At 42.1% G+C, this 24,979-nt stretch overlaps 2 protein-coding genes across 10 annotated transcripts in view; both read right to left on the reverse strand.

Annotated features, from left to right (window-relative positions):
* MAP4K3 (mitogen-activated protein kinase kinase kinase kinase 3) overlaps positions 1-24,979 on the reverse strand; it is an 80,023-nt gene that overhangs the window by 44,320 nt on the left and 10,724 nt on the right. For 8 of the 9 annotated variants that reach the window (XM_083433018.1, XM_083433017.1, XM_083433013.1 and 5 more), the window contains exons 3-14: positions 23,129-23,219; positions 18,594-18,658; positions 15,324-15,379; positions 14,444-14,491; positions 13,206-13,248; positions 12,479-12,551; positions 11,793-11,924; positions 10,441-10,503; positions 10,274-10,355; positions 9,701-9,811; positions 6,539-6,614; positions 6,037-6,095 (exon numbers count right to left, since the gene is read on the reverse strand). In XM_083433018.1, the coding sequence (XP_083289144.1) occupies positions 6,037-6,095; positions 6,539-6,614; positions 9,701-9,811; positions 10,274-10,355; positions 10,441-10,503; positions 11,793-11,924; positions 12,479-12,551; positions 13,206-13,248; positions 14,444-14,491; positions 15,324-15,379; positions 18,594-18,658; positions 23,129-23,219 (899 nt within the window). Of the gene's footprint in view, positions 1-6,036; positions 6,096-6,538; positions 6,615-9,700; positions 9,812-10,273; positions 10,356-10,440; positions 10,504-11,792; positions 11,925-12,478; positions 12,552-13,201; positions 13,249-14,443; positions 14,492-15,323; positions 15,380-18,593; positions 18,659-23,128; positions 23,220-24,979 lie in introns of those variants that run through there. The other variant, XM_083433019.1, reaches the window with a different exon arrangement.
* Positions 16,653-22,086, reverse strand: LOC310674156 (uncharacterized protein). The gene is made up of 2 exons (XM_083433123.1): positions 20,874-22,086; positions 16,653-16,665 (listed from the first exon to the last, which is right to left on the reverse strand). The coding sequence occupies exon 1, from the start codon at positions 22,083-22,085 to the stop codon at positions 20,916-20,918; it is 1,170 nt and encodes a 389-aa protein (XP_083289249.1). The 5' UTR covers position 22,086; the 3' UTR covers positions 16,653-16,665; positions 20,874-20,915.

Consider the following 24,979-nt stretch of genomic DNA (forward strand, 5'->3'; position numbering starts at 1 on the left):
GCTGCTAGCGGAGAGGTCCGCGAAGCCTGGGCGCGCTGAGCTCAGCGCGCGCAGGCTTCGCCATGCAGGCACGTCTCCGCCAGCAGCGGGAGCGCTCCCGCTGCTAGCGGAGAGGTCCGCGAAGCCTGGGCGCGCTGAGCTCAGCGCGCGCAGGCTTCGGCATGCAGGCACGTCTCCGCCAGCAGCGGGAGCGCTCCCGCTGCTAGCGGAGAGGTCCGCGAAGCCTGGGCGCGCTGAGCTCAGCGCGCGCAGGCTTCGGCATGCAGGCACCTCTCCGCCAGCAGTGGGAGCGCTCCTGCTGTTTGCGGAGAGGTCCGCGAAGCCTGCATTCGCCCCATAGGACGCACCCAGATTTCCCCTTCATTTTTGGAGGGGAAAAAGTGCGTCCTATAGGGCGAAAAATACGGTAAACTGTGTTTGAGGGCAAATTTCCAGCCCTTGCTCAGAAAGATACATAATTAGAGGAGTGCAAATCTACCATGAAAAACCTGGTAGGCATCGAAATAGAGGTGTTTTTGGGGGGCGGAAATGGTAGAACAGTGGCCTAAGATGTTGAAACTGAGAAAGCTGAAGGAATAGATGAATTTCCTGAAGGAAATTTTAGCAATCAAGATATCTTCCAATATGTATCAGCATGGCTGCTTTAAAGATTATACGAAAGTTATATTTTCTCCAAGGAAAAGTGAAACTACATGGAGATGAAGTAAAATAAGAAATGTCCTTATCATTTTGCTGCATAAAAGTCTTCACGTGTTTCTATCCTGAGAGATAATTAAACACAAGGCCTAAGGACCATCAACGCTCCTCAGAATGAGTTCATGATTTAAGAGAATGCAGCAGCTAATCCAACACTGCCTTGTTGCTCATATCCTGAGTGAGAGATTTGTAGAGTTGCCAGCTCAAAACATGATGCCTGCTGGTACCTTTAAAAGTTAGGAGGCAGTGGCAGAGGATGCAGCTGCCACGCATCAAGTACCATTCTTCTAAAAGACCACACTACTTCCTTGCCTGCTGTACAAAACAAAGCTTCAGCTTCAACCCACACCAGGCAGGGAAAGAAGGGAAGAACAGGAAAGGAGAGCGAAAGAGTCAACTCCTCTCAGCTACCCCAATGTTTAGAAAGCAACAGGCAGAATTGTTGTGCCCTAGCAACTCTTGTTGGGTGCTACCCACTGAAGACATTAGGAAGCAACATTTGCAAAGGGCAGCAGGAAGTAGATTTGTGCCTCCACTGCTTCCTGTGCTAAACGCTTGTTTGTTGAGAGTTCAGAGCTAAGACGACTTGCCACATTTACTACCTATAGTTGGACTCTCTGCTATAACACAAAAATGGCAATTAAATCAACAATGAGCAGGCAAATATCTGGGCACAATTGGATGGAATGAACTGGGACAACCACAAGACTCAAGGGTAGACAGCATAGACATCAGATGCCCAAGACCAAGTTTGCATGGGACCTACCTGAATGCAATTCCCTGCTTTTTCAGTACTTTAATCTTTGCCTTGCAGTATATACTAGCCTCCTGGCCACTGGAATGTATCCACACCGCAGGGTTTCTGTCATATGGCAATCTGGTGTGCAGCCTTCTATTTGCTAAGGTCCTGTCTAATGCCATCTCACTGCATAAGGCTCTTCTGTGTTTCCCCCATTGAATTCTCTGCACTCAAAACTGCTTTCAAACATCTGACCTCTGCTAACATCCATCTTTCCATACTAATGAGATATCTGACCTTAGATGTACACACAGTGATCAAGCATATAATAGCCATGTTTTTTAAGTAAGCAAACTGCAGAACGAGGGTGGCTAACTTTCTTTGGTTCGAGGAAGGTATGCCGGTAGTGCATGTGGCCACCACACAGACTTTCACTCTCAGTGGCACCAGGCACTTGTGGCTGATTCAGTGACAGCTTCTGCAGAGGGGCAGAGCAAGCTGCCACCATTGTGACCGCAGCAGTTTTTGGCAGCAGCAACGAGCAGCAGACAGCCACTGAGCGCTGGCCAGTGCTCTGGAAACATGAAGGAAACCAGCTCCACTGTTATTTTGAAAAAAGAAACCAGCCCCAATGTTTGGTCAGCATTCAGGAAACAGATGAGTGCCCCTTCTTGTTCCTGGAGCATTTTGACCAGCTCTCAGTGTCACCATGTAAGGCGCCCCAATAAAATGGGTAAAATTTGCCATGGGTTAGTGGGCCATTAAAACTGGCTTGGCAGGCTGGGTCTAGCCCGTGAACTCATCACCACTGCTGTAAGGCGAGGCAATACTGTAGCGGGTGCAAGAGCAAAGTGATGCACAGCATGCGGGGTGGTGGGGACCCACAAGGAAGACATAAGGAAGAACACAAGTTACATGCAACAAGCCAAAATTGATTCATTCGTCTGTCGTATCAGGAAGCTGAGGCTGCACAACAGCCTGCCCCACATAAAACTTGTGACCTATCAGACTCTGAGCCAAAGACACATGAGTTGTACTTGTGTAAGTTTTGGCCTGCTGTGTTTTGTGGTTACAAGGTCATGGTGACTCACAAGTCCCCCTTTGCTGCAGTAAGCAAAGTGGGTGAGATTTCTACCTAATTGCCAAATTCAGTGGTCCCACCTTATGAGGAAGCTGCTCAACAGCTTTAGAGAAATTACTTCTGGCAAGCGATGGGCTGCACCTCACAACGGTTGGGAGGAATGTTTTTGCCAAAAAACTCAGAAACCTCATCAGGAGGGCTTTAAACTGACTAATGTGGGGGAGGGAGACAGTGCTCCTGAAGGTAGGAGTCTATTAATTGATGAAGATGATCATCCAAATGTCATAGACCAAATGGAGCAAACAGCAAGCAGACCTAGTGGTGGGAGGAAAAAATCCTTAAATAAGAGACACGGGGGAATGACTAATGGACTTCAATGTCTGTACACTAATGCACAAAGCATGGGAAATAAACAAGATGAGCTTGAGCTCTTGGTACAGCAAACTAAATATGACATAATAGGCATCACTGAAACCTGGTGGGATAAGTCCCACGATTGGAATGTAAAAATGGAGGGATACAATCTATTTCAGAGAAACAGACCAGACAAGAAAGGAGGAGGAGTGGCGTTATATGTCAGGGATGTGTATACCTGTGAAGAGATCCAAGATTTAGAACCTCAAAGCCAAAGTGAGAGCATTTGGGTCAAAATTAAGGGAGAGAAGAATAATAGTGACCTCATTGTGGGAGTTTACTATAGATCCCCAAGCCAAACGGAGGACATAGATGATGCCTTCCTGGAACAGATGGCCAAGCATGCAAAAGGAAGGGAGATAGTAGTAATGGGGGACTTCAATTACCCAGATATTTGTTGGAGGTCAAACTCAGCCAAGAGCATAAGGTCAAACAGATTCCTCACTGGCCTTGCAGACAACTTCATTGTCCAGAAAGTGGGAGAAGCAACAAGAGGAACAGCCATTTTAGATCTGGTCCTAACCAATGTCGATGACCTGGTTAATGGGGTAGAAGTGGAAGGATCATTAGGCGCAAGTGATCATGCTCTTCTGAAGTTTACTATACAACGGAAAGGAGCAGCCAAGCATACTAGGACTCAATTTCTTGACTTTAAGAAAGCCGACTTCATAAAACTTAGGGAAGTGCTGGGTGAGATCCCTTGGACAGTAATACTAAAAGGAAAGGGAGTTCATGATGGCTGGGAGTTTGTTAAGAGGGAGATAGTAAAAGCACAACTTCAGGCAATACCAATGAGACGGAAACATGGAAGGTGCCTAAAGAAGCCAGGGTGGCTATCTAAAGAACTTTTAACTGAGTTAAGATTAAAAAAGGATGTGTACAAAAAATGGAAAAGGGGGGAAACCACCAAAGAGGAATTCAAACAAATAGCCAGCACGTGTAGACACAAAGTCAGAAAAGCTAAAGCACAGAATGAACTCAGGCTTGCTAGAGAGGTTAAAAGCAACAAAAAAGGCTTTTATGGGTATGTTCGTAGCAAAAGGAAGAACAAAGAAACAGTGGGGTCACTCAGAGGAGAAGATGGTGAAATGCAAACAGGGGACACAGAAAGGGCTGAACTCCTCAATGCCTTCTTTGCCTCAGTCTTCTCCGATAAAGAAAACAATGCCCGACCTGAAGAATTTGGAGGAAATGATTCAGCAGAGGAAACACAGCCCAGAATAACTAAGGAGATAGTACAAGAATACTTGGCTAGTTTAGATGTATTCAAGTCTCCAGGGCCAGATGAACTGCATCCAAGAGTATTAAAAGAACTGGCAGATGTGATCTCAGAACCACTGGCAATCATCTTTGAGAATTCCTGGAGAACAGGCGAAGTCCCGGCAGACTGGAGGAGGGCAAATGTTGTCCCTATTTTCAAAAAGGGGAAAAGAGAGGACCCAAATAATTACCGCCCAGTCAGTCTAACATCAATACCAGGGAAGATTCTGGAGCAGATCATTAAGCAAACAATCTGTGAGCACCTAGAAAGGAATGCTGTGATCACCAGTAGTCAGCATGGATTTCTGAAAAATAAGTCATGTCAGACTAACCTGATCTCATTTTTTGACAGAATTACAAGCCTGGTAGATGAAGGGAACGCAGTGGATGTAGTCTACCTTGATTTCAGCAAGGCATTTGACAAGGTGCCCCATGATATTCTTGTAAAGAAGCTGGTAAAATGCGGTCTTGACTATGCTACCACTCAGTGGATTTGTAACTGGCTGACTGACCGGACCCAAAGGGTGCTCATCAATGGTTCCTCTTCATCCTGGAGAAGAGTGACTAGTGGGGTGCCACAGGGTTCTGTCTTGGGCCCGGTCTTATTCAACATCTTTATCAACGACTTGGATGATGGACTCAAGGGCATCCTGATCAAATTTGCAGATGACACCAAACTGGGAGGGGTGGCTAACACCCCAGAAGACAGGATCACACTTCAAAACGACCTTGACAGATTAGAGAACTGGGCCAAAACAAACAAGATGAATTTTAACAGGGAGAAATGTAAAGTATTGCACTTGGGCAAAAAAAATGAGAGGCACAAATACAAGATGGGTGACACCTGGCTTGAGAGCAGTACATGTGAAAAGGATCTAGGAGTCTTGGTTGACCACAAACTTAACATGAGCCAACAGTGTGACGCGGCAGCTAAAAAAGCCAATGCAATTCTGGGCTGCATCAATAGGAGTATAGCATCTAGATCAAGGGAAGTTATAGTGCCACTGTATTCTGCTCTGGTCAGACCTCACCTGGAGTACTGTGTCCAGTTCTGGGCACCACAGTTCAAGAAGGACACTGACAAACTAGAACGTGTACAGAGGAGGGCAACCAAAATGGTCAAAGGCCTAGAAACAATGCCTTATGAGGATCGGCTAAGGGAGCTGGGCATGTTTAGCCTGGAGAAGAGGAGGTTAAGGGGGGATATGATAGCCATGTTCAAATATATAAAAGGATGTCACATAGAGGAGGGAGAAAGGTTGTTTTCTGCTGCTCCAGAGAAGCGGACACGGAGCAATGGATCCAAACTACAAGAAAGAAGATTCCACCTAAACATTAGGAAGAACTTCCTGACAGTAAGAGCTGTTCGACAGTGGAATTTGCTGCCAAGGAGTGTGGTGGAGTCTCCTTCTTTGGAGGTCTTTAAGCAGAGGCTTGACAACCATATGTCAGGAGTGCTCTGATGGTGTTTCCTGCTTGGCAGGGGGTTGGACTCGATGACCCTTGTGGTCTCTTCCAACTCTATGATTCTATGATTCTATGATTCTATGATTCTATGAAATATATTTAAACAGGGGTACTCAAAATAGCCTTAAAACAGGAAGGAAGACAGCTATATCTGCTTGTGGGATATTTGCTTAAGAATCAGAAGACAGATCTGATTACGTTTTGAAGGATCCCAATTATTCAGAAAAAAATATATTATGTAAATCATAATTCTGAGGTCTTGCACAGAGATATATACACCATACATATCCACAGGAGTCTACAAGTCTTATGCTCCGAATCACATTTTTTTATATGGCATGATTTCATGCAGCAAAACACATACAACTGTGTTACTCACAAACTCATGATGAGGCTCTGTCTCCTTTCTTAAAGGTGGATCAAATTTTACTTGGCCAACTGTCGAAGAGAATAAATGAAATTTCAGAAGTGAGGTCAAAGCGTGTAGATACATAAAATGATGGTAAAAGCCTTTGGAAAACTAGTCAGAAAGGAAGCATCACATACAGTATTGTATCTTTCTAACATGTCTGTCTGTTTTGCAACTCTTGGCACTTGGTTTCCAATTGGTTTTTCAAATGCTTCCTATCCTTGGGAATACAATGAAGCACTGAGGAAACAGAGCCGCATGGAAGAATCTAGCTCAGCTATGGGCAGTACAGTTAAGGCAACCAATAGCTATGGAAGTAAAGAAACTATATACTTCTAGCAAGACTGAAATTTTAAATCTATGATCATCTAACATAGACTGGGTGGTAATGAGCTAATACAAATCACCACCACATGTGTGGATATGGAAGACAAATTCACAATTAAGTTTGAAAACTTGCGTGTGTACTTACAGTTTATTTCAGAGCGTGTTTTTTCTTCCCTCACATTTCTGCTTGTCGAATGAATTCTATGAGGCACAAGAAGAGGCTAGGGGAAATATATACATAGTTTAACAAATGAAAAGACAGGTGTTCCATATGCCTCTTGTGAATATTCTTTTAAAAGACCTTTACACAAAATTCTGTATAATGAAAATAACTACATATACACAGATATTTATCATGACAGAAACTTCTAGTATGAAATGAGGTGGAAGTACAACAGAATGCCCTCCTGTAGAAGCAGCAGTGTAAAAGCATCCTGTGAGTTTAAGCAATTTTAAGACATAACTTAAAATTCAACGGCGGAAACCCTTGTGAGTTTCAGATTAAGATTCCACATTCCAAAAATAGCACTATCTCCCAGTGGAAAATTACATTCAGATAGAAACCAAGTTTCTATCACTTTATATAAAAGTCTGTCATCCACAGGGACATAAGTTTTTGGCAGACTGATGTCTACTCCATTGTCTCTATTTATGAGTCTAGACCTGTCACTGCTACTAATGGTAGACTATTAATTTTGAAGAAAGCCTTGGGCAAGTCTTTTTTCAATTGAGGGCTATTTTCTTTCGTTTTCGGAAGAATCCTCCTTTGTCATCAAAGTCACCTTTACTAGTAAGGTATTGCTACTGCAAACGTATTGTTTGGTGGAAACTCTTACGGCAAGGTAGGTTTTAAGTGAGCTGCATGAATAGATGCAGACAGACAAGGTGATAGTGACATTCTATTTAGTTTTGTAAGTGCGTGTTCATCAGCAACCGGGATGGCTTGGCAAATGGGTCTCAGGAGGGAACACCGAGGCCAATGGTGGTAGCTAATATCCTCTCCCTCTCTCCTTGTTACCTGTGCATCAGGCAGCAAGCATGCTATGAATCGTAGCTGTTGTAAACAAAATCTGCCCTTATTCCCTTATGGGGGACACAAGAGCCCTTATAGAGTCCTTTGTAGATTCTCCATCGGTAGGAGAAAATAACAGAGGTCAACCAGAGAATATTAAGAAGCAAAGCAGCTCGTAAGCCTGATCTTTTATTAAAGCTGTTGCAGAAGGGTGCGGACGGAGGAGGACCCAGAACAAAGGTGTGCCTGCCCTTATATAGACATTTTAAATTCTTTGCCCTGGAGCTCAAGACCACCCCTCCATACATACATCACAGAAGGGGTGTAACCCAAGACCACCCCCCCACAAACATCATACCTACATCACAGAAAAGGTGGTCTACAACCGAAATTTGAATGTTGTTTTTCCTGTCTGCTAGGTTATCTGATAATGCCTTATCTGATTGCCTTTCCTGGTAGTCTGGCCATTCATTTGAAATGGTGATTACCCAATTCCTGAGACAATGGGAAGGTTCCCTCAGCCCCTCCCTCCTTGCAGAGAAAACATTTGGTCAGTTTGGGAGTCAAAATGGTTTCAGGACGGTCTTCCTGTGCTGCTCCAGACATGTGGTCCACATATCTATGTACATGCTTGGTTGGTACATTTATGAACACACACACACACACACACACACACACACCTATATGACCTTAAATTTGTTATTACATAGCAACAGTGAAGATTACAGCCACCAGCTGAAAAAGGGACCCTTACCTTCAAACTAGTCAACAGTTTTTTTTGGGGGGGGGGGGGGACTAGGGTAGCATAAGCCTGCTCTGGAGGCACCTTGCCCAGGTGCTAGCTCTGCTTTACCACCAGTTTCTCTATTTAGCTCCCCCAATATGGGTGCTTTGTAAACTTGTTGGGGTGCTAGTGGAGAATTACAAGTAGAAACCATTCCAGAAGTTATGCTTTCAGGAAAACTAAAGTTATAAAACCTGAAATAAAGATTTTGCTATATAGGCGTTTAGACGAGACACTGAACTACAGCCCCCTCTAGCAACCTAATGTATTTATCTCAGTGTTATAGGGATTAAATCCAAGTAAGCTTCAGGATGCATCCTGAAGGGTAAAGCAGCCTAAGCTAGCTAAGAATGTATCCCAGCTTCACATTGTAATTAGCCACTAAAGATTTCCCTCTAATGCTGCTAAGTGGCATCCTTATCAGTCAATCAAAAACAAACCAGCAGTTCAATACAAGGCCTGGAAACTGCCTTATTGTTTCAGATAACTAGTTTGTGGAAACAGATGAGGAAGTGTCCTAAGCTCCGTAAGCAATGACGTAGTAACAAGTAATAATTTAAGTGTGAGCTTCTTCAGAAATGCTTAGGCTGCAAAGAGCTCCATCTCAGTGAATTCATGGCAAATTAGGGGACTGGAAGATTGTTTTCCTACAGTACAGTAAAAGGATTTTGGCTACTTTGAGTCTAAAGAGTGGAAGGTTCACAGAATCTCTGAGTCTTTCAATTTTTTTTAGACAACTAAAATGTGCATTGTCAATATATACTGATGCAAACCTTAACATGGGAGATAACCCACAGCACACAAGCTATGCAATGATGGGAGATGCAACAGTAACAAACTGCTTGGAGCTACAAAAAAAGCCTCTAGCACACTATTCTGAGCAGTGCTAGTGTCTGTTGCATGGTCTCTGGGCTCTGTGGTGTCTCAGAGACCAGCTAAGTCTGGGGCCCTGAGGATGAGGGCAAGAGAAATTGTGCCCATCGTCTGGCATTTATTGTTGAGTTCAACTAGTAAGCAGAATCAGTGCAGCATAGCAGCTAAAGAGCATGAGTCCGGTCTCTTTGGGTAAGTCACTCTCCCTCAATCCAAGATACCTTTCTTACCAGTTTCACTCATTCATGAGACAAGTTCTAGAAATTCAGATATTCGCAACCATCCTCCTTATCCTCACATTACCTGACATGGGGAAGGTGTCTCAGATATAGCTTAGATGTTTTACAGTGGTACTTCAGGTTACATATGCTTCAGGTTACATACGCTTCAGGTTACAGACTTTGCTAACCCAGAAATAGTACCTTGGGTTAAGAACTTTGCTTCAGGATGAGAACAGAAATCCTGCTCCGGCGGTGCAGCAGCAGCAGGAGGCCCCATTAGCTAAAGTGGTGCTTCAGGTTAAGAACAGTTTCAGGTTAAGAATAGACCTCCGGAACGAATTAAGTACTTAACCCAAGTTACCACTGTATTACAAAACTGCAAATGCACTGAGGTCTATAAGAAAGAAGTATTCTCACCTCAGGATCATCATCATCAAAATCATGATAGGTGGAATGATCAGGATTATTCATTTTATCCAACAGTTCAATAGCAAGCGTCCGGGTCAAGGGCTGGGTAACAAAAGGATGCTAAAGAGACAAAATGAAGCAGGAGGGAAAGCAAATGGAATATGCATTAGAATTTGAGAGTTTTAACATAGATAGAAGTTGGGCAAGCTCCCTAAAACCAGCAATAAAAACAATGTTTAAGTCTCCCCAAGATTATCACGGCAAAGTTCCGTCAAGTGCTCACTTTTCCTGCCCACTCCCATATGGGAACACACAGACTAAAGAAAGAAGCAGCAGCTCATATGATTCTATGTATAGGGGAAGAAATCAGATAAACAAAAATAGGTGTTCCATAAGGCCTCAGCACACCAATCGTTGAACCAACTGGATACTGTATACCATATTACGCCACCCCAACCAACTGGTTCCCCCCCACCAGGAATGATTTGCCTTGGCACCTCCTTATGGAAGGTTTCCTCACATAAGGACAATACTACAGACAGCATTTTAACACAGTGGAAAACAATAAAACATAAGTTATACCTGTAATAGTTTTTCAGCTGTGGGTCTTTTCTTAGGATTCTTTGTAAGTGCCATTTTCACAAAATGGTGGAAGCTATTTGACCTTTAAAATGTAATTGCAAGCTTTAGAAGGTTATTTGGTGAATACAATAATCAATACAGCGTGGCTATATAACAAAGGTATTTACCATTTCATTTTGTCCTTTAGCTTGGGAGACTGAAAGTTGCTTTTTGTCATTAGAAAGAGTGCTCTGAAAAGCAAGAACAGTTGTTACTTGCTATTTAAGAACTACAAAATCGATATTATTTTCTATCCAGGAACAAAACTCTGAGATGCCTTCAGTAGGGGAAAATATTTTTTTGTTTGTTTTTCGTTTAAAAAGGAAACAAAACAACAACAACACCCCCACTCTATCAATGGGCCCATAATATCCAGGTAGAATGCACAAGGCAAGAATGGCAGCTATCTGATTTACATCATAAATTAAATGCAACAGCAATCTTTTTTGGTTTTTAAAAAAAATGTTGAGTGTCTTTGATGACAGGGGTACCTATACTTATTTGAGGCCTTACTGTTTGGTTCTGTAAAGACCCTGTGCAGCTGGAACACAGCTTCTGTAGGGCTCTTGCAAACATGACTCTCATTTTCCCCCATCAGCTGCCTTGGCATATGATCTTCTGAGAGCAGTGCAAGAGCCAAAGCTCTTCAGCTGTTACAAGCAGCACTCTGGATGGCTCTTCTTCAGGCCTCTAGCACACAGGCTACATCAGGCATAGGCAAACTTGGCCCTCCAGATGTTTTGGGACTACAACTCCCATCATCCCTAGCTAACAGGGCCAGTGGTCAGGGATGATGGGAATTGTAGTCCCAAAACATATGGAGGGCCGAGTTTGCCTATGCCTGGGCTACATCTATTGCGTGATAGCTCAGGAAGAATTGTCAAAAGGATGCTACTAGTAATTTGCAGGACATCTACTACTGAATGGCTGAAGTGGGTTGAAGCACACTCAGAAGACAGCATGCGTGTGCAGGGGAAAGGAATGTAAACCAAAAGCTCCTGAGAGACCGGAAGTCACCACTGCTGCCCATGTCTGAAGGTTCATTTTTCCATCCCTCTATTATCTCTAGCTAAGCAGGCTTTTATGATAGCTGAATATCTATTTTGAAAAGAGACTTTAGAAATGGCAACCACATAAACCCTGTATTATAAACCCTTAAAGTAAGGGAACTATCCCCTGCCCACATTTTTCATATTTGAAACTGTTCCAGAGCGCTTTCCTAGAGACATAAGGAAGAAATAAAGGGAAATAATCACACCTTTCCTTCTTTTTCCTTCCTCTATCAAACAGTTGCCAAAGCTGACTGTGCAGGCCATCTGTCAATGGACAGAAAAATGCAAAGATGCAGGCAGGTTCTGTATTCTGTGGTTAGTACGTTCTTTTTATGAAAACCTGCAAATCACATGTATCCCATGGTTGTTATGTTCCTATGAGTTCTAAATGCCACCTGAGCATTCCAGCTTTACATACATTTACCAACCTCATTGGATGCAAGTCAAACATAGGGGGCTGAAGTTCTGCTAGTTCTATAGCAGTTATTCCAACAGCCCACAGGTCACAGAGCTGATTATAGCCACCCTTCCTTTCAACTGCAGCAACTTCAGGGGCCATCCTAAAAATCAGAGAACACTAGATTGGAATATGCAGCAAGTTCTAATCCTTAAATTTTGGAAACACAATGCAGCCCAAGCAATTTTCAATAAATTTCAGTGTTAATCTCCCTGTTGTTCATTACACTTTTAATTAAGCCAAACACAGCAAATGCCCTCCTACCTTCACGAGTCCCAATGCCAGGTCAAGGTTGCTGTTTTTCCACTTTGCCTGCCAACATTTCAACCAGCTATTCTAATTGTATCATTAACATTTTACAACATTTATCTCCATGCTGCAAGATCTATAAATACACACCCACATCCTCAATTGCTTTTGAGGACTCTTTCTTTTGGGCAATTGGCAACCATAACTTTGCCCAAGTACTGTGTGAAGATTGAGAAAGACATGTCTACTGCAAGTCCTTCAAAAACGAATCCACAATCCATGATAAATCCCCTACTGCCCAAATGCTGTAATGCTGTAATGTTTGTTTTGAGATCACTTCAAGATAAAATGCAGCTCAAGTTATATTTTTATCCATGCAACAAGTATTACTAAAGAAAGGACAATTACCAATATGGTGTTCCAATGAAAGATTTCCTTTTAGCAATTGTAGCTGTTATTTGTGCTGCTACTCCAAAATCAGCTGTAAAAGATTTGCAGGCAATGTGATGTAATAATTAACATGCTTATTGTAACAAACAGAACAGTCAGAGTTTTATGCAGTCCAGATATTTACAAACTGGTTGTAACAACTTTTGAAAGCCTTTTTAATCTTTGTTTCATATTTCCCTCTAACTATGCAATTATCCTCAAAGTGCAAGAAAGGCCACATTATGCAATTCCTTCCCATTTCTAAGACAATTAGTCTTTTCATTTTGAATGGGCCACCTTACAGCCTGCTCCTGCTCCCTTCTATTTCTTCCTTCTATTGTCTTCATCTAAACTGTACAATAAATACTGGTCACCATCCAAAAGAGCCTCTAAGTGTATGCAGGTGAAAAATTCACATACAAACAAAGCTTTCTAGTTTCCAGCCCAGCAGTTCTGACAGCTGAAGTGGAAAGCCTTCTTTGAAAAAGAAAAAGATGAACAGCAGCTTATCTCTGCAACCATTCTGGTAAAAACTTCAAAGCAAAAACTTGCCAGGCACGCATACAACTTCTTTGGATTGTTGACTGTACGCTTTCTGCTTTCCTAAGCAAAGCTACAAATAATGATACGATACTGAGCTGCTCAACCATCTGGATGATCGTACTACAACATATAGCAAAGTGTATATAGAAGTGAACATACCTACCTAATTTCACATAGCCGTTATCAGTTAAAAGAATATTTGCTCCCTGGAGGGGGGAAATGGCAACAGACAGCTTTTTAGACTTCATGTTCTTTTAACTGTTTTGACACAACAAACGTGCTACTTAATATTCAGAATATAAATGCTAGGAATGGAATAAAACTATAGTGCCATTCTTGCATATATTAAAAAACAAGGATGGCAACTATAGAACCATATTTGCAAACGTAAAGAGAGGGGTGGCAAGCAATACCCACCCTCAGGGTGATGATTACAGAGCTGTCCACCCACATATCAAGATAAATTGGAACCAATGCCTTAAATAGGATATCCTAATTAGAAAATATGTCATCATGAAATATGGCACAGCAACATTGCTTTAGTCTATTAAGTTAAACTGGAACTAAGCATACTTCTGCAAAGATACACTTTGGCTCTTCTTTGCCAGTAAAATAGCATTTTGGGTACAACAAACCACAGATATCCTTTACAAGATGTTGTTCAAACAGAAATAACATATGGCGCTTCCCTAAAATCATCAGCTTGAGTCCTCATTAGCCCAAGCCGACTTCAGTTCATAAACCCCCTTCACAGGTCACCCCTGAGGTTTGACAGACCCTGTAAGAATGGCAGGTTGATTTCACCCAAGGTGATTCCAGTTGCTAATGTAAATCAGTGATTTCTCCTCCCCCTGCAACCTCCAGCATCAGTTCACAGAGACCTTCAACTCCCAGTGATCCAAACCCAGGGAGACGAAGGATGGTACTTTCTTCAAACTGTCAAACCTTGGTATAGATCCAGAAAAGCTTGGGCACAATGGAGGTTTCTTGATCTCTTTCCTTTCTGCACTCCCCAGAGTTATTCCTAAGGTAGGAGGGCCTTCTGGAATATCACAGGACTGCAACACACACCCCTTAAATAGGAAAGTGTCTTCTGCTTATGCAAGGGGAACTCTAGATTCCACTTTATGTCTTCATCAATTTAAACTGTATTTTGTATCATCCACATGCAACACAGATATAATCCCACAGGAACAGAATAGCCATTATAACATAACTGAAACAAAACCTCTGCCAAAGCACTTCACTAGACCTTTTAAAAGGACATTTCTGCCTCCTCCATACAATACATTTATATGATCCCAATTTTTAAAACTGATGGGACTTAAAATCATATTTCATGGTTAACATTTTAACTGAGAACTGTATACACCACATGAAACAATTCAAAGAATCACCTACCTTTATGTCTCTGTGCATTTTTCCTCTACTGTGAAGGTAATATAATCCCTATGGTTAAAAAAAAATAGCCATTGGAAAAAGTTGCCTGTGTAAATTCATGTTTTATTCTATACAGGGGGGAAAACCAACTAGATGAAAAAAAGCTAAATGGTGTCTCTGCTATGTGTCTTGATTGTATTTTCATTCACATCACTGCAGGACCAACCTACATTTGAAAGGCTGACAGAAGGAATAAGGAAGGAAGCGGAAACAAGACAGGTTCACTCTCTCCTTTCAAGGCAAAAAGTCGGCAGTGAACATCTTCAAAAAAGCATCTCAGATGACTCAAATTTAGGCAACGGCAAAAACCATGACAGAAGCCCATAGCTATACTGAAGCCTGCAATCGTAGGTAGTGCACTTATGTTCCTTCCTTCTGAGCAAATGGGTTTGGAATTTGGGTGCTGCTTGTACTGGCGGTTCAACAGCAAATACAAATAGTCAGAAGTACGCAGGAATCTTTTGTGAGCTACAGAGCAGTACATCTGATGCCTAAGATTCTAAGCCATAAAATAGGTATGTTTCTCTGCAGCACCCTAAGCCAACACGCACATATGTAATACACAGGCAAACGCATAAACTGACTCCTTTGTGGGGGAGGCAACTAAGAACTGGACAAGAAAAATATGTGTCAAATCTGGCTGGGAAACCCAGCCAGATAGGTGGGGTATAAACAAATCATCATCATCATCATCATCATCATCATCACAATCATCAGAGCAATACCTAGAATTAATGCACAATTCCGCATCTGTCGGTATTCAGCAAAAGCATGGAGACTTATCTTTTTTCCTCCAAATTATTTCTATGCCAAAGGCTAACAATATACGAAGAATATTCACCTGTAGTGTTTCTCTGCTAACATAAGCAATTTGCTGCTCTGAAAGAGGTCCAGTTACTAGAAGAAAAGAGCCCCCCCAACAAAAAATTAGAATGTTCACCACAATTTCATTGTTACTCTTTAACACCTCACTGCAATTTCGTTCCCTTATCGTTTCTCACATGCGTGTGCATGCACACACACAGTTAATATTCCTAGCCCGGAAGAAGAAGAAATACCACCACTTCACATTTTGCCAGAAAGCCAAGATGGGCTCACATATAAGGATTTTGGCTGGAATTCGTAGTGGTGCTCCAAAGGACCAAGGCACAATTCTGTTTGGAGGATGTCTTACCCCTTTTGCCCAGATTAGAAAAAACATAACAACAATGTTTTTCACGTACTGGGTCCCAAAGCGTGAAACTCCCTACCTCCATATACTGGCCTTTGTTTCTCCCTACTCACCCTTACAGTGCAGCTGCAAACAACCCCCTTTTTGTTCTATACTTGGCTTTCAAGAGTTGCCTTTGTTTTCCTTTCCATATCTTTCTTTTGCGACGTTTCTCCCTTTTAAAGAACTTGCTTGGTATTTTAGGACATTTTATTATTTCTGTAAATCCTTGCCTATTCTTTCTCAGGCCCCCAAGAGTGATCTGGTGGTGGGTGGGTGGGTGGGTGTATCTAAACAGTCCAAACTCTCAGGTTCTACATACTTTAGAAACTATGATCAGAGTACCATGAGCTCAGTTTCTTGGAGGGGGGAGATTATAATCAGATGATCTAAACTGAACTCTAGATGTAGCTAACATGGAACAAGTTGTAAGAACTATTCTGTCTAAGAATCTCATGGAAATACATAGAAGATTGTGCTTAAAATCTTTTGGATTTTACGACTTGCATATCTAACAGTTGACACTGGCCTGGGTGAGAGAAACAGCTTGGAAATTAATTAAGAAGCAGAATATTTCACTCTTTTAAAAAGCAGGTTTGCAGCCAAAATCAGTAGTAACAGGAAAGCATTAGCTCCCGACATCTGTTCAGCCACACACGTAAAATAAGCTCATTTCCTAACACACAGGTGGCACCATCACAAGGACACCATCAATCACTGTGTAACAGAGAAACACAGGAATGACGAGGCCTAACGAAATAACACAATATGCCTGTAGCAGAGAAGAACTCTCTTCTTTGTCGAGCATAAAAGAGTGACACAGCTTGAGTAACAGAAAGGTCACACTATCATTCAACGGGAGGGGAAACCCTCCACTTTCCCTCCCTGTGAATTTTGTTCAGCTATTGCAAGTGGAGAAAATGCCGTCTAGAGAAATAAGGGGAGGCGATTAGCAAGAATAGCAAGGAAACTGCTTTGCAGCCCAGCAGAACCCCAGCCAATAACAATATGCTGCGGTGTGTCCAGGTTTCTGCTGAAATATGACCAAGCATCATCACTGGGTTAAATCCCTTCCATGCTGTGCAAATAAGACTTTTGAGTGGGGCCGCACTCTGTGACGCTGGGCACAGTTTGGGGCAGCAAACTCTGCCTTCAGCATACTGAAAACTTTACCGCACTAGACGGGCCAAACAAGCTTGTTACCAGGGTACATGTTATATTAGTAAGTCCACACACGTGGCATATTATACTCAATAAGGAGATTTGGTTGGCATTTTCCAAACCCTGCTGTATACTTGACTAGCAGAGAAAATCAAAACATTCAACTATTCAATCTAACAAGATTAAATGTCTCTGATAAACTTTGCTGAGAAATAAATAACAATGTTGGGATTCTAAGCATACTTTCATGTTGCTGTTTTTACCACTAATTGACTTGTTCCCCTGTTAGAACTGTTTTCAAATTTTGTTGCAATTTATCTATTTACAAGAGGAACCTGAAACAAAATGCTGCATCATATTCTCCTTTCTGTTTGGGGTTACAGACATCTATTCCATTCAAGCAGGGCATTCCACTTTCTCTTTTCCAACAGACACTTGGAACTAGGTGGTTAGTAAACATGATCAGTCCTCACTGAGATGTTCCCTAAGGACAGTGGTACTTTGGTTTACGAACTTAATCCATTCCGGAAGTCCATTCTTAAACTGAAACAGTTCTTAAACCGAGGCGTGCTTTCCCTAATGAGGCCTCCCACCGCCAGTGCCCTTCCACCGTTCGGATTCCATTCTTAGACCGAAGCAAAGTTCTCAAACCAAGACAATATTTCTGGTTTTGCAGAGTTCATAAACCGAATCGGTCATAAACAGGACTGTTCTTAAACCGATGTACCACTGTATAACAGTTCTTCCCTATTGTTTCTCAGAGGCCCCATTACGGCTCCACTTCTGTTGGCACTTGCCAACTGAGTTTTGTTATTAGAGAGAGCCATCTGTAAGCTGCTTTGAGTTTGATATTATAACAGAAAGGCAGGAAACGAAATGTAAAAACAAACGTATTAAATTCCACTGAGAGCAATAGGACTTAATTGTGCCTAGGATCAGGTTGCAAATATTTCACTATCACATATCCAGAAACCAACAAGGATTGTTACAAGATGTGCAGAATTTCAGGTCAATTTACTTGTTTCAGTTTTTATTTAAGGGATGGTGGTGTGCAAAGAGATTCTACTATTATTAAAACATAGATGACTGTTGAATATATTAAGGTAAAATGGAAGTTTAGAAGTGGCTTATCCATCCTCTAATCTCCTTTAACCTGAGTGTTTTACATAACTACCTTCTTACAACTGTAACCAACTACAAGCTTTCATAACTGCCAGTGCTGAAAGCAAAACAAGGCAATATTCAGAAAAAGAATTGAGGCAGAAGGGCTCTTATACTGAGCAGTTATTAGTCAATGAATATTCATATTACAGTACCTTGGTTTACAACCATAATCCGTTCTGGAGGTCCGGTTGTAAACCAAAACAGGTTGTAACCCAAGGCGCTCTTTCGCCAGTGGGGCTTCCCCCCCAAAATTGGTTGTAATCCTAAAAAAGGGGGGGGGGTTGTAATCCAAAAAAAGGGACATGCACTTCCGGGTTTGATGTGGTTGTAATTCAAAACGGCTGTAATCCAAAGCGGTTGCAAACCAAGATACCACTGTATCAAGTCAAGAGGCTTGGCCTGTTATTTTGTGGTGCCTGTAGGCTATATAGTTCATACATTGTATAGATTTTCTTGGCTTTAAAATAAACTTTTCTAGGTCCAATCTGGAATTATTAAAGGAGTCAACAGAGCCCTCTTAATTTTCCACCTTCTAGCTGCAGTTCCCAAGAAGAATTACACCTCTCTTTAACTTACCATGGTAAATGTCCTGCAATGAACCGCCTCCACAGAACTCCATGCAAATCCACAGTTTATCACGTCTAAAAATCAAATTTTATTAGTTTTGCATATTTATAAACAATAAATAAATGGTTAGCAATGGCAACTTTGCCCTACTTTTTGGATAAGCACTAAAGGGTACACCTTTTGCCCTGCACAACTCTCCCTTCTCCATCTCCTGCAGCAAACTCCAAAACTGACCAAGAGTGCTCTCCTCTTTGAATTGGGCACCACATCCATATTCAGAAGTGTTCTCTGTCACTGATACATAACTATGGGATTTTCTTCTTGGAAGAGGTGCTGAAGTAAATTATGCAATACCATTTGGGGTTGGCATTTCAATGGCCAGTCTTTGGAGGACTGGTTGGTATTCCATTCTATTAGGATTTTTCTCAGTTTTCTACTTTCAATGTTTACACTTCTGGTTTTAAAATGATGTAACCAATCTACGGCCTTCAGAGTAAGCAGGAAAAAAATCTAAAATAAATACAAAACCACATAAGGCAGCACATAACACGCCGACATGGTTCAAAATGCTGTCCAAATGCAGAAGTTGAGACACAGTAACAATTAAATATGCCGCACAATGTAAAAAAAGATGCAGGGCACATCTAAATAATTATGCTGCATCTCAGCTTCCTGGCTAATTTACTATATTTGCCACAAATGTAACAGCACACATTCTTTCATTCTGATAAAACTGCAAACTAGTCACACAAGAATTGCCTTGCTATTTTAGGAAACTGCAGTTCCTTCCAGATCATGTAGAGTCTTAACAAGGGAAGTCTCTGGGCCTTTTCTACCTCACTGTTAAGCAGGGAAGTTCATATTAGTAGGTTTTAAGTGAAACATGGAATTTGATGCCTAGCATTGCACAAAGAGAAAAGAGATAAAGAGATAGCTCACTTGGTAGAACATGAGACACTTAATCTCGGGGTTGTGGGTTTGAACCCCACCTTGAGCAAAATATTTCTGCATTGCAGGGGGGTGGATAGATGATCCTCATGGTCCCTTCCCAACTGTACAATTATATGAGTCTATAAATTGGATGGTTTTCATGAATAAGGAATTTAAGATGTCGGAATTCAACAGAATTCATGCCTCAATGAGCCTTCACTAAAAAGCTAGCCTGATTAAACTCAATGAGTCTTAAGAAAACGAGTATGAAACAGCTTTAAATAAACTGCTGAAGGCAAAAATATCTTCAGCTAAGGTTCAACAGCCATGTCAAAAATGTGGTTAAATTCAATCATAAACGGTCCTGGAAACATTCAAAGCAGCATATTTAGGCTTGATGTACTCTGAGTAGTTCCAATGAGAGTTTAGAAGGAACTACTCAGGGAACATCTTTATAAACATCTTGGATGAAGGAATTGAGAAGATGCTTAGCCAATCTGCAGATGACACCAAACTGGCAGGGGTAGCTACTGCAGCAGAAGACAGAATCAGGATTTAATATGACCTTAACAGATTGGAGAACTGGGCCAAAGCTAACAGAACGGATTTCAACAGGGACAAATGTAGGGTTCTACACTTAGGCAGAAAGAACCAGCTGCACAAATTTAAGATGGGGGACACCTGGATTGCCAGTAGTACATGTGAAAATGATCTAGGGGTCTTAGTAGACCATCAGCTTAACAAGAGTCAACCGTGTGATGCAGCAGCAAAAAAAAAAGTGAATGCTCTTCTACAATACATTGACAGAAGTATAGTATCCAGTTCGATGGAAGTAACAGCACCACTCTATTCTGCCTTGGTCTGGCCACATCTGGAATATTGTGGAGCTGTCTCAATACATTGTTGGCCCAACACATGTGGCTGGACTTTGAATGGGTAATCTGGCCTTTGAAATATATATCATTAGAAGCTACCCAATTAACTAGGCTGTAATTTGCTTTAACAGATTTTAATATTGTATTTGTAAATTATTGTATCTCATCTGAGGACCTTATATGGTGAAGGGTGTATAAGAAATCTAATAAAAATACAAAGACTCTTCCATAGGATGACTCCACCTGTTCACAGAAGCACACCATTTAATACAACCCTTTATCAGAACCTCAGCCTTAATACATCAAAGCAACACTGTCAACTGCATATCTATAGGCCAATGAAGAAGAAGAAGAAGAAGTTTATTATTAAATTTGTGAGGTCCATGCCTTTACACAAAATACCATAAAACATTATTAAAAGATAACAATAAGATTATAAAAGTAAGCTAAAATTCATGCCATGCTATCCCAGCAAGGAGACTACCCAAAAACCCCCACCATTCAGGAAAGAAGATACAGCAACAGGTTAGGAAAACAATGGGAGGGACCTCACCGTTTCGTCCAGGAACCGTACCCTAGTTTTCATAGCCTTCACCACAAAGACCGCTACCACGTGAGAAATCCGTGGATCAGCGTCCACCAGTAAAAACTTTACTTGGTCCTCAGAGTTAACTATTGATTTGGGAATAGTTTGTAACATCGCATCCCTGAAGGCCGAATAGATGGGACAATACAACATGTAATGTGTGAGATCCTCTTGGGTTCTCATATGACAAAGACATATACGTTGCTCTGCTGGGATTTTTGCATATCTGCCTGTCAGGTAGGCCGTAGGAATGGTTTGAAAACGGGCCATGGTGAAGGCTCTCCGAAGGGTGGGATTGGTGATATTCGCCAAATAATTGGCACAGGTTTTGACTGTTTTCAGTCGGGGAAGCCAGTGGGAGGACCCTGGGTTCTGAATTTTTGTGATATCTAACAGAGCGTCTCTCTCCAGGATCCATTCCCGAACTTTGTCTGGGCTCCACAGTTTGAGGGTGTTAAACTCCGGTAGGGTGTATCTAACCAGGATCTCAGATAGGTTTTGACGCCAAGTGGTATTCTTTTGAAGAGATACAAAGGCTTGTTTGGCCAATAAGGTGTTTGTGGTATTTGCAAGTTTGATGTAAAATCGTAGGAATCTTAAGTGGGCCCTGGCAGACACAGAGGGTAATCCAACCTCCACCCTCAAGAGAGCTGCTGGGGTTCCTTGAGGAAGGCCTAGAATCCTCTTGAGATAATAGTTTTGAAGAATTTCAAGCCGTTCTAGCAGCTTCTGATTCCATCCCCAGAGTTCTACTCCGTATAGCATCTGGGGAATCACTTTTCCTACAAAAGCTTTTAGTGCCGGGATCACCAATTGCCCTCCCCTCAAATAGAAAAAGCTGAGCAGAGCACCGATTGTCCTACGTGTTAGGAGGGCTACAGTCTTGAAGTGGGCAAGCCAGCTAGATGTAGCTTGGAAAGTGATACCAAGATATTTAAAAGAAAGTCTCTGTTCGATTACGTGTTCATCTAAAGACCATCTGAATGTCTGGCGAGCTCTAGTAAACACCACAATTTTTGTTTTGTCATAATTTATCTTTAGAGAGTTTTGGGCACAATAAGCTGCGAGCCCCTCCAGCATGCTGTGTAGGCCCCTTCGAGTAAGTGCCATGACAGCCATGTCGTCAGCATATAGCAATATATTCAGATGTTTGCCTTCCAGGGCGGGAGCTGCTAACTTATACTTTGCCATATGTTGAACAATGTCATTTATTCGGTAACAGGATCCCCTATAGGCCAATGGTCACAATAAAGAATCTCAACAATGAAGTGATTCATAATTAAGTAACAAGACATTTCTAAACTGTAATAAAACAGGCATAACTGTGACAGTTAATTAGGACGATCAACTCTGCCCCACCCCTGACAAGTCTCTTGTACCTACAGCTAGAGACATTTGGAAATTTGGCAAGAGGGGTTCCCACACACACCAGCCCATCACAACAATGATAACTGAATACCAAGAAGAGCTTCACTTGATACATTTCTGCTTTTCTGGCCAAGAAGCCATGCCTAAGGAAAAGCTGACAACCTGATTAACAAGAGAAACAGCTGGAGAGGAATGTCTAGGTCTTTAACGCAATACAGAGAAAGTGCTCGCCAATACAGGAAAAGTACTCTGCAGAAGTATAATAAGGATTTGTTCAACTGAGGGATGATAGCATTAATTGATTAGCCAGCCGTGACTGATTAATTCTTTGATTACAGATTAAAAGGATCAACTGTACTCTCAAAGCAAAAGACTCCATCTGGCTCCTCCACTCTGACTAGGTTCCATCTTCATCCTTCTTCGTGCTGGAGGAGAAGTACCCATGAAGCCCAGGGAAACGGCGTAGAGCAATGAGGCAAGAACTTGTGATGGGGAGAAGAGAGCCTACATAATCGTTTTCCAGAAAAAGGATTATCATGCCCTCTGTATACTCTAGGGCAGGAACCACCAAGGAGTTTGAAGTGATTTGCTATGGATATGAGAAAACAGACAAAACAAACTCCCTAGGGAGTGCAGCATGCCACAGATAATTAAAACTTAGTACTGGCAAATACCCTCCCTATGCCCCCCACCCCCACCCTCCAAATTCAGGGTCATAATAGGTCTTTTATTTTTGCAAGCAGCGAAGAATTCTTAGAAGAATAAAATACACCATAAAAATATACCTGAGATAGCTGCCAAAATAAGCAACAATGTTTGCATGCTTACAGTCTTTCATCATAATGATTTCCTGCTGCACAACAGCAAAATCTTCGCCTACAAAAGAGAGCACATTTTTTTAGTAACTCAGTAAGGGATGATAACAATAAATACTGGCTTACCTTAAAAGGCTGTGGTAAGGCTTACCTAGACAATGCATGTGTAATAACCTTCCATTCTTAAAATACACTATATAAAGAGAATTATTCTCCCCCCTCCCTGTTATCAATAACCCACTTATTCAGATTTTCTGAAAAAAACCCTGAAACAGTCCTAAGCAATTGCTTTCAAGAGTTCTTGTGTTGGAGTAGCTAAGAGTGTCAGACTACGACATGGGAAACCAGGGTTCAAATCCCAGCAACCATGAAGCTCACAGGATGACCTTTGGTCAGTCACTTTCTCATGGCCTAACCTAATTTGCAGTGTTGCTGCAATCCAAAGGGTTTGTTTAAATGCCCTGCCCTATGCTGAATTCTCTTCTTACTGCCCTTAATATTTAAGGCAGATTTGCATGACATGCTGACATCACAGCACAGGAAGGTCTCTCTGCCCCAGAGAAGTAGATGCTGCTGCTGGAGAAACACCAGAGATAATCTGCCTACAGTTTACATGGAGAGAGAGAAATACACATGGGGTTTCTGTTTCATTAGTAACAATAATAATAATAATAATAATAATAATAATTATTTATATCCCGCCTTCCCGAGCCAGAGCCGGGCTCAGGGCGGCTAACAACAATCAAATAATCCAACATTCTAAAAACATTTCGTTATAAAAATTAATTAAAATCAAATTGATGGCAACCGTTAAGCAAAATTCTGTGCAGATTGCCAGAGGAGGAAGTCAGGCTGCGCCCTGACCAAAGGCCTGGTGGAACAGCTCTGTCTTGCAGGCCCTGCAGAAAGATGTCAGGTCCCGCAGGGCCCTAGTCTCTTGTGACAAAGCGTTCCACCAGATTGGAGCCGCAGCCGAGAAAGCCCTGGCTCTAGTTGAGGCCAGCCTAACCTCTCTGAGGCCTGGGACCTTCAGGATGTTTTTATTTGCAGACCATAAGTTCCTCTGTGGGACATACCAGGAGAGGCGGTCCCGTAGGTATGAGGGTCCTAGGCAGTATAGGGCTTTAAAGGTTAAAACCAGCACCTTAAACCTGATCCTGTACTCCACCGGGAGCCAGTGCAACTGGTATAGTACCGGATAAATGTGATCTCGCAGCGAAGACCCCATAAAGAGTCTCGCCGCGGCATTCTGCACCCGCTGGAGTTTCTGGGTCAGTCTCAAGGGCAGCCCCACGTAGAGCGAGTTACAATAATCCAGTCTGGAGGTGACCGTCGCATGGATCACAGTGGCTAGGTCAGGGCGAGAGAGGTAAGGAGCCAAATGCTGGTATGTTGAATACCAGGTCGAGTTCCTTCTTCAAGCCTGCTATACAGGCAACAGTTTCCTGCATGGATATTATTTATATGCAGGAATAATTGCAGGAAAAATTGCATGCACACCACCAAGAATGACTAGGGCAAGTGACTTATTAGCAAGTCAGGCTAATTTGCATGTGCACAGCTACAGGGCACAGCTCATTTTGCTTTCAAGCGTCAGCTTTTCAAAGGGTATTCTGGCAAGGATAAATGTGGAATATATGTGTGTGGGCATATTGGGAATGACAAAAGAACAGAGCCCAGTGAATAGCAGCTGTTCTGATCACCAAAGTGTCACATTTGTGATTGTTAGAAGCCTTGCAGAAATCCATTCACAGTTCTCATGTTTTAACCAGGCACCGTTCACACGTTTCTCAAGCTTTTCTCCAAGCCATTAAGCACTAG

Source organism: Podarcis tiliguerta, assembly GCF_965153285.1.
Source record: "Podarcis tiliguerta genome assembly, chromosome: 3".
In the NCBI taxonomy this organism is placed as follows: domain Eukaryota; kingdom Metazoa; phylum Chordata; class Lepidosauria; order Squamata; family Lacertidae; genus Podarcis; species Podarcis tiliguerta.

What these genes read in the sequence shown, in the direction of transcription:
- LOC310674156 (XM_083433123.1), bottom strand. Translation starts at nt 22,085, where the DNA reads ATGGCACTTACTCGAAGGGGCCTACACAGCATGCTGGAGGGGCTCGCA.